At 33.1% G+C, this 10,325-nt stretch overlaps 2 protein-coding genes across 2 annotated transcripts in view; one reads left to right on the forward strand and one right to left on the reverse strand.

Annotated features, from left to right (window-relative positions):
• Window positions 2,185-4,457, reverse strand: LOC107632173. The gene has a single exon (XM_016335849.2). It carries the CDS (start codon window positions 3,843-3,845, stop codon window positions 2,475-2,477), a length of 1,371 nt encoding a protein of 456 aa, XP_016191335.1. The 5' UTR covers window positions 3,846-4,457; the 3' UTR covers window positions 2,185-2,474.
• The window catches only part of LOC107632172 (probable glutathione S-transferase), a 1,629-nt gene continuing 687 nt past the window's right edge, over window positions 9,384-10,325 (forward strand). The window contains exon 1 of the mRNA XM_016335848.2: window positions 9,384-9,925. Within this exon, the coding sequence (XP_016191334.1) occupies window positions 9,605-9,925 (321 nt within the window). The 5' untranslated portion in view covers window positions 9,384-9,604. The remainder of the gene's footprint in view (window positions 9,926-10,325) is intronic.

Below are 10,325 nucleotides of genomic sequence, written 5' to 3' on the forward strand. Positions count from 1 at the left end.
ACACATTTAATGTAATTAGTTTTTTTTCCCTCTATATATTCACTTTTATCTCTAAAATAACACAGCTCTTAAGTCTTAAATATATTCCAACTCCCTCATTCAAGAGCGACCCACCACCACTTCTAGAATCTACTACTACTACTTGCCTTAATTCCTTCTAATTTTGTTAGGTAGACAATAATTTTTGTGAACAATATAAATAATAAATTATAAAATTGGTCTAATAAAATAAAAAATTTTGATAAATAAACAATAATTTTTATAAACAATATGAATAATAGCCTCTAAAATTGGTCCAATAAAATAAAAATACACTACACTCCAAATTACCCACCTAAATCTTAATATTAGGATAACTATTCGCACACTTAGTGAATTAAACATCTGATATATCCATTATTCACATTGTTTAGTATTTTTATTGTCTATTTATACTTTTCTATAAAGTAAAAACATACTGTACCTCCAAATTAACTACCTAAATTTTAATATTAGGATAATTACCCGCACACCTAATAAATTAAATATTCGATATATCTATTATTTATATTATTTAGTATTTTTATTCTCTACCTGTACTTTTCCAATTCGTTTTTAGGCAAAGACATCATTTCAAGAACCTCAAAACATTGAAAAAAAAAAAAAGATTTCCTTTAGTCATGATTGATGTTGTATCAATTGACATCATGGACTTTAATTTTGTTAAAGGGAAGCAAAGGCACTTATTGATGATTAGGTCTTTAGCATTTATGGCTGTATTAGGAGTGCACATTAAGCTACGAATAAACTAAAATATCCAAATCTGGAAAGAAATCACCCTAACAGGTCCAGTATTACCTAAAAACGAAATTGATTAATTAAAGCCTTGAAGGTCCAGCTAAGGTTACTTGGTCTAGGTCACTCCATCTTATTTATTGCTTTTGTATTCAATTTGAATTTATATTAATTAATAGTTTAGGTAAGAATAAGATGGATCCTTGTTATTCATGTCATTTAAATCATATGGAAGCAAGTTGCTGATTTTGAATCGATTTCATGTAGTGGCAAAAACTGTGCAGCAACAAGAGACTATGAGATGTACATAGCCTAACATTTTTAATTTGATTATTATGTGCCCCACCACTGTGTCTCTAAATAATGTTTTTTTTTTTTTGTTAGTACAATAGACTAAGGAATAATTCGGATTAGATCTCTATTTAAATATTTATTGTTGGTCAATTAATTATTGAATGCATAAAATGAAATTTAAACTCTGTTTAAATAGATTACTGAGCTAACTAATAAACCAATCCAATTTGGTTGACTCTAAATAATGTTACTAGCTAGTGACCACCGTCTTGCCCAAGTGGATCCAAAAATGCCCATGGCCCTCGCCATTTGTGGCTCCCTCCTCCAGTCTCACGCATCTCCCTACTCTCACTGCACTTTGGCCGGTCAGTTAATCATGCACATAGCACGCATAGCAATTTATATATATAATGTAAGATTAAATCCAAATTCTATGAGCAAACCATGACAAATCACAAATACCACTGGGTCCTTTAACCTAGGCGACGGCAATAGCTTTATAGACAAGTTGAACCCCTTCATGTTAAAATAACCATAATAATAAACTAATCTTATCTTTGCACAACGTTTATAATTGAGCACATACATATGCGGCGCCAAAAGTAGGTTTAGAGCAACTATTCTCTATGCTGAGTGCTGATATTAATTTGAGAATAGAAAATTAGATTACGATAGGTAACCAATAATTTTTTTAAACAATATGAACAATCATCAATCAAATCAAAATATAATATATTTTTAAATTATTTACCTAAATCTTAATATTGAAATAACCATTTGTATATCTAGTAAAATAAACATTCAATATATTCAATGTTCATATTATTTAGTATTTTTATTGTCTACCAATACTTTTTTTAGAAAATTAATATCACCATCTCTTCACAAGAATAGTTTCCTTTGTGACTCGAATCGAATGAACCGATGTTGATAGGCACTTACAATTTTGTTCTTATTATTGATAATTGTTACCTAGATTATTTTTTTATTTGTATTTTTTTATATAGTGGGAGTACATAAGGAGTACATAGTATATAAGGGGTAATAACTCAACAAATATTTTTTAAGGGATTTTTCATATACTATGTATCCTTATGTACTCCCACTATATAAAAAAATACAAATAAAAAAATAATCTAGGTAACAATAAGAGTAAATAAAAGAGTACAACACAGAGATGGGTCCAAAAAGGTCTATTATCTACCAAATCTATGTAGAATCCTAATCTCCAATTCTCCATCTTAATTAATGTACAACGAGGACCTAATCAGACAAGGGGAAAAAAATTGTACATACAATTACACAAAACACTGTTGCAGCTTTCTAATTAAAATCTGTATATGTTTATTTGATACATAACTAACAGCTAATTCATATTTCATAATGAGTATATTATATTATATCTATCAGAAAGTCGCCGGAGAAGAAGAACCGACCAGAGACACGTAAACCTGACTCTGAATGACGGTTTTACCCATCTTGAACCCCGGCACCACCGTGAACCCCACCCTAAGCTCCCCTGAATCTGAATCATCACATGATTCCCCTGAAGAACAAGAACCTGAAACTGCATCCTCCGTCACGCATTCCATGTACACCTCAGAGAATCTCGCGTTCTTCTTCACCTGGAAGATGCTCACCTCTTCCTCGAACGACAACGCCAAACACTGCAAGCTCCACACGCGCCACGCCATCTCAGCGAACGCCGTGAAGAAGGGAGACTCAGGGTACCCTCCTGAGTTCACCATCTTCCTCTGGTTCAGGTTCCCGAACAAGGAACACTCCATCTTCGCATGAACCACTTGCAGGTACTTCGCTTTTAAGAACTTCGCGAAGGAAGAGTTCGGGTTGTGGGTTAGGTACTGCTTCGGGTTCAGTGATTTCAGCTTCTTGAACTTTTCAAAGTAGAGGCTCTGGTTTTTGTTGTGGTGGCGAACGGTTTGGTCGTTTTGGACATTGAAGTTTGGGTAGTTGAAGCCTTCGAAGATTGTTATGGAAACGAAGGACTCAAAGGCGAAGCACTTGTGGCTTGGTTTCGTGAAGAGCGCGTTTGGATGGATGAAATTGACGGCTGCTTCGAGGTCCCAATGAGCGTTCTCCATTTCCCTTATCATCATCTTGACGAAGCTCCTTATAGATCTCAACGCGTGGTGAAGAAAGTGGACGAAATGCGTTGGGTTGAGCGCGGAGAGTTTAAGGTTGTCGAAGATGGAGAAGGAGCCGCTGGAGTTGAGCTTCTTCTCTAAGGATTTGTTGAAGGAAACGCAGTCGTGGAGGTGTTTCTTGAGCGATGAGATGTTGCGTTCTTTGTTGTCAACCTCAGCTTGGAGCTTCTTGATGGTGATCTCGTAGGTCTTCATGAGGCTCTGTTGTTCTTGAACCTCTGCGAGCATGATGGTGATTTGTGGAGAGAGATCCAAGTCTCTTTTGATGAAGCTGCGTTTGAGTTCTGAGATGGCTCTGAGTTCATCCACAACGGCTTGGTCAGCGGCTTGTATTGAATCGTTGTTGTAAGGGTGCTGAGCCATTTGAAGCTCTGCGTATGCTGCTTTAATGGTAGTCACTCCTGCGAAGAGCCTCGCCACCAGCGCCTCCATAACTGCCCTGTTCCGAGCTCCTTTGTTGTCTTTGATGTTGTTAGGGTTGAGGATGCAGATTCCATTGCTTGAAGCGATTTTTGTTGCGCTGCTTCTGAGGCTAATTACTTTCTGGAATGTCTTGGCGAATCTCTTGCTCTTCAATGCTGATTTTGGCTTTATGGTTTCCATCTCAGCCATAAGATGTGTGTGTTTTTTTACAATGTTTGAGGCAGAGGCAGAGGCAGAAGCAGATTTTGGTTGGAAAAGTAGCCACAAATCATTGACTACTACTCTTATATCAGTGTTGTTGGAGCAAACACTGATTTATATTACTAATGAATAGTTAACGGGGATGATTAAAGAGCGGGAAAAGAAAAAGATGGTATATGGAAGTAGGCTTGAAGCAGAAGGAGTTTGACATATAAGCCACTCTCATTTTCTCTTCTTTTTCTTTTTTGTTTGCTAATTCCTATCCTTTATTAGGGAATAATAATAATAATAATATAAGTTGCAGTGGTGCTACCTAGAGATATCATGGTGTGTGGGGTCGATACGTGATTGATGGCCATGATGTAATTATGGACCCTACCGACTATGAAACTGTGAGTCTGTGATGCTTGACTTGGAGAACATCATGAACCATCAGGGGCTAGCTAGGAATCGAAACAAAGCCCAAGGGATGTTTTTGTTTTTGTAAAGGTGGTGGGGTGACATGTTAACTATCTTTTGAATCGGAAAAATTAAAGCAACTGATGATATGATTAAGCGTGCTACAGTAATTAATCAACAAATAAATATAGTAGTAGATAGATCCGATTGGGAAATGGAGTATCATGATAGATTCATAGTAGTAGGCTAAGCTGAATAAAAGTAAATTAGCATATTAACGGCAAAAAGAGTATAGGATAGGCTTCAAATTAAATATATAGGTCTTCTTGTTCACATTATAGCATTGCTTGGTTTTCCATGGGTTCTTGTGCTTGTTACTGTTTCTCTGTTTTGGAACTATTCACACTACACCATTGCCTTTGCAGAAAAAAAAAAAAACCATAAACAAGTGGCCCACCAGCCCGTGCGTGGTTAAATCTAACTACAATTTGCCAACTGTAATTCCCTATATATGGGTGTGTTTGGCAAACACGTTGGAGCGGAGAGAAGCACGTTTGAGCTTCTTGAAAGCTTCACTCTTATGTTTGGCCATTTTTATCTTTGTGAACGCAGAATTGATTCTGCCTCTGAACCCACGTTTAGGAGAAGCTCAAATTTGTAGCTTCTGCGTTTCACGTTTTACGTTCACGTTTAGGAGAAGCTCAAATATTTCCTTTTTACCAACCCTACCCTTCATTTTCTTCTATAAAAATGATACTAGTAACTATTATCTTCACAGTTATTCTTTGTAGTTCTTCCTACTTCTTCATAATTTTTTAGTTCCATTTTTTTTCATCAAAATCGTTCAGATTTATTTCAATCACTAACAAATTGAATTTTTTTTATTTTTATTTGATTTTATTCATATGAATTTTATTTACGTTTTATGGTATTTTTTTGTTCATATAATATATGTTGTTGGTTTTATGATTTTATGCAAACTCTGGTTTGCAAACTGTAATCCAAACACACACTATGTGTAACTATGTATGTATTTTAATATAATAAATTGAATGACTTAATTTGTCATAGATAATACTAAAAAGGTTTATTTGTTCTTGGTAGTTAGGAGGGAGGAGCTGTCTCTTCTCTGTCTTCTAATCCAGCTAATAATTAAGCAAATGGGGATTGACGAAGACGAAGCTGGAATCTCTTCTCTTATAATTGCAAAACTATATGTATTGAATTGATAGATCAAGAAAATAAATTAAACTAAGCTATTGGACTTCCATTTTTTACTTTATTTTATCGAGATCGTTGAATTAAAATGAAGATATTGTACTAACCAGTAGTGTATTTCTTTTGTGATTTTGTCTGTCTTATATTGGAAATTTGGAATTATTAGTTATTATTATTATTATCTAGTATCTTGTCTTCATTGCCATATTTTCAAATTGAGAAATGTACTCTATTTCGTCAAATATAACGACGGGACATTGGTGGGAAAACATCACAAGCAGACGTAGCCGAAAGAACGATGGTGACTGAAGAAACACATTGCCCCCATCAGGATCTTAATTAGCTTATAACATGCATCATGAATAACATAGTCAACTTGGGACCCTCTCGTAAAATGGTTTACATACGATACCATCATGGTTTTGTCTCATTGTTGGTAAAATAAAAATGAAATGGTGGGAGTAGTATGATTTCAGTATGTAAAGCTAAAGCGCATTTGAGTTTTAATTAGGATAAAAGTTTGATCACTTTAACTTGAATGCAAGCAATTTGATAGGTCCATGCTACTACGCATTTGGAGGTTCCTTTGACTTGTTATATAGTGTTGCACAAAAGTGAATTTGGATGTCTATGCTAGAGACCAATTTCAATATACTCGAGTCATATACAGAGCTATCTTTTACCATTTGAATTTTGTCAATGCTTGATGATGTCAGAAAATATTTTACTATGAAAAAGTCTCAACAGTCAGCACTTTCATTAAAATTTAGTCAGTATTTAACTATTAAGAAAAGAGTGTGTAATTTTGTACCATTAAAAATATTAATAATGATTAATTAATAATTACAAATCTGTTAGGAATTTGAGTATTGTGGATACTCAAAGTCCCACATCTAATAATATGGGATGCTTGATGTTGTATATAAAGAGAATGGTTCTTCCTCTTTAAAGCTAGTTGTTAAGATGTGGTTTCCCCCTTTAATCACAAACGAGTTTGATTATTTTTCTATTACAAATTTAATTATTCTATTAAATAATATACTCAAATACATAAAATGATTTATGTATTATATAACAGAGTAGTCTTTTAGGATCCGTTTTCTCATTTCCTCTCAAGTCTTTTAATTTGCAATTTAATACATCCTTATAGGTGGGGTTCAAAACATATAATGGATGGCATAATAATTAGAGTTAAATTTATAATTATATCAACGCTTATTACTTTGCTTCTTGGATGTACAGCTTGCGACAGAAAATCATTTGTCTTACATTCAAACTTATCTTTGAGATCTTTTGTGGCATGCATGCTTATTATATACTATTAATATTTTGTTGTTAATAATGAATTCTATGTGAAGCCTTCTACTGCTAGAAGATTTATCTATACGATTGCCTGGGTAGTTGATACCTGCATGAGTAGTAAAGATAAAGAAAAATTGAATAATTTTAAAAAATCCAACTTTTGGTAGATGTACAGAAATAGACGTTAGGTGATCTTCACATGGATTCATTTATTTATTTTCTCACATTGACATATATGAACAAATAATTGGAATCATAAACAATTATATAATGTGGCTCCACATGTTCTGGAGGCTATTTCAAATTGAAAGAGGATCACTATCAGTATGCGCAGTAGTAGCTCGACGCCTCGACGTTGATGATTATTATTACCAGTACTTGTCTATTTCAAGAAATTAATAGTTGTTGAGTCTCTGTATATTATTATTAAGTAGATATTTCAATGGATCCGACTCCTCTAAAATTGTATTGTCACTTTAGAAAAAAAAATATATCATTAATCACCATTAAATTAAAACAGTGGAGCTCACAAATAATAAATGTTATAAATTCAAAAGTAATTAAAGCATATTTTTTTAATATTGTCACTTTAAAAGATCTTTTTCCTACTCCAACAAACTACGGTATTTTCACATGAGAATAATATTATGAATCACTAGATCATTTAGTCAAAATGTAATTTTTATATGAAGACATTATTATTGTCATTGAAGTATCCATCTTATTATTATTAGGTATACCATAAAAGTTATTGAACAATTTTTGCAACGGATCACAATTGGCACTTGGGCTTATTAATCATCGTACATGGGCTGCTATAGAAATATGGTTTATGGAGTACTAAAAAATGAATATCAGAGGGGAATTATGAATTATTTAGCTATTTGTTAGCTTAGTCTGTTTGCTCACACACGATCAAATTACTAAAAAGAATAAATTATGATAGTTTTCTAGTATCTAATCTCTAGAAAATAACATGACTCCTTAGTGATTAGCAACACATAAACAGCTTGTGTTGTAATTAGGCAGATCACAAATGGATTGCAGGAAACAATGTCAGCGCAAAATAGGGATGACCCTGACCCCACCACGCCCAAAATGCAGCCAAAGTGGAACTGAAAATGATCAGAAAGTGCATTATTTGTATATACTCCGGGTAACAAAGGAAAGGCATTGGACCAATGCCCTAAAGTGTTGCACTCAATTTTGGTTCAGCTTAACCCTTTTGTGTCTTTGTCCTTGCAAATCTAAGCACACGCGTGAATATAAGAGATATATGTAGAACCTCAATCTAGATTTGATTGCAAAATTGGTGTACCTCTCGCGTAGGGGTGGAAACAGGCTAGGCCAGGCCAGACTTTACTTTTAATAGGCCTGACCTGTCATATAATTAATTGGCCTGAGCCTGACCTGCAATCTGTTATATGCTCTTTATAAGGTATTAGGCCTGACTTGTTATTCAGCCTAGCCTGACCTGAAACCTGTTAAAAGGCCTGATAATTTATTAATAATATGAACCAGATACAGCCTATGAGTCTATGACCCTATGTTAATACTTAATAGTTAATTAATAATATGCTTTTGTGTTTTTTTTTTGTTCATTTTTTTTGGGGTCAGAACTCAGAATTAAGAAATTGTGATGTGGTTTCCATGATTCAACTATCTTGTAAGCCTTTTTTTTTTCTTTTATTTGAGAACGAAACCATACTTATTTCACACTTTCATAGCAACTAATCTATAATAAAAGATTACTACATGATTTATTTATTGTCCAGAAATAAAATCAATTTGTGTACGAAATTACACAAATATTCGTGGTTAATCCAAATTTTTGAGAGTTTTTCAGTGCCAGCTTGTGAGCTTCAAATAAAACAAAATAAAGGGATGTTTGTAATTTGCCATAAAAAGAAGCGGGTTCCAATCATAATTATTTTGTGAATAGGCTAATAGGCTACCGGTGCCCTCTCTGCAGAGAAGGTCACCGAATCCTTTGCCATCATAGTAACTCATTTTAAAAGAAATGACACGGTCAAAAACTGACTTTAAGCTTAAGCTCAATATGATAAGTCATAAAATTAGATTTAATTAACAATAGCTAAATTCATGCATATTCTGCCTACTCCCGGTAGTTGTTGCTTCGAAACCCAATTAAAAATGTACAACAAATTATAACTCTTTAAGAATTTTAGGAAGGCACGACACCTAAAATATATTTTTAAAAAATTAATTTTTAATAATTAAAATTTAATACATATAATCGATTAAATCGTGTTATTTTTATTAAAAGTAAACCGGACAAGTCAGTTTACCCAAAAAATTAATAGATTAAATTTTAAATTGGTATAAATTAATATTTTTTATAAAAAATGACTAAAATATTTCTATTATAAAAAATAACTAAAATACTTCTATTATATATATTTAATATTATAAAAAAAATAATTTAGACTAATTTAAAATTTAATTTAATGATTTTTTAGCTAAATCAATTTGTCCAATATAATTTTAATAAAAATAACACAATTTAATCGATTATATATGCTGAATTCTATCAATTACACCAATTCTGTGTAACTCAGCCTCTGCTCGAAAAACATTTGGCCGAAAACAGAGAAAGTGAATCAAGTGGTTCCATTATTAAATTCTGATCCATGCATTAGGTGTTAAACTGCCAATGGCCATATAACATCTTTGACATTAAAAAAGATCTACTTTGTCAAAATTGCTGACTAGTGTATGTAGTTCTAGAAAACGCCATGGAAAATGTACACACACATATGTATAATACTGAAGAGAAATAATGAGATGAATCAAAAGCGAAGAGAATCATGGGAAGCCAAAAGGAGGAGGTGAAGCTTATAAGCTTTTTGTGTAGTCCAGTTTGTCGCAGAGTTGAATGGGGTCTGAGACTGAAGGGTATTGATTACGAGTACATAGAAGAAGACATCTTCAACAAGAGCAACCTCCTTTTGGAGCTGAACCCTGTCCACAAAAAGGTTCCTGTTCTTGTTCATGGTAACAAGGCAATTGCCGAGTCCCTCGTCATCCTCGAATACATGGATGAAACATGGAAGCAATATCCACTTCTGCCTCAAGATCCTTATGAAAGAGCTCTTGTACGTTTTTGGATCAAGTTTGCCGATGAAAAGGTAACAGAACCAAGATCTCTATGACTATGATATTAATTAATTTAACATATTTTAACTTTATTTATTTAATTACTAAATTAGACTTTGTGTTTGGGGATTTAGAATTTTTGTTTGTTTTAACCTAAAAGTTATAAATACTTCGTAAACTATTCTAGTCGTAATATTGAATAATTAAAGGTGTCAAAACACTTTTTAGTTTGTGATGAAACGATAATATAGACAAGTGAGATTGAGTGAGTCGATCTCTTATTGTATCAGAAATTGGGTAAAAGATTGAGCAGTCATTTCGATTTAATTCTCAAACTATAATGTGAACAAGTTAAGTTGAAGAGTCTTTTTTGTTGCGTTAATAAATTAAATAAAAAGAAGAGTGTTTTTTGTATTTAATTTCAACTTTCAA

The sequence above is a fragment of the Arachis ipaensis genome, chromosome B03 (assembly GCF_000816755.2).
Source record: "Arachis ipaensis cultivar K30076 chromosome B03, Araip1.1, whole genome shotgun sequence".
NCBI lineage: Eukaryota > Viridiplantae > Streptophyta > Magnoliopsida > Fabales > Fabaceae > Arachis > Arachis ipaensis.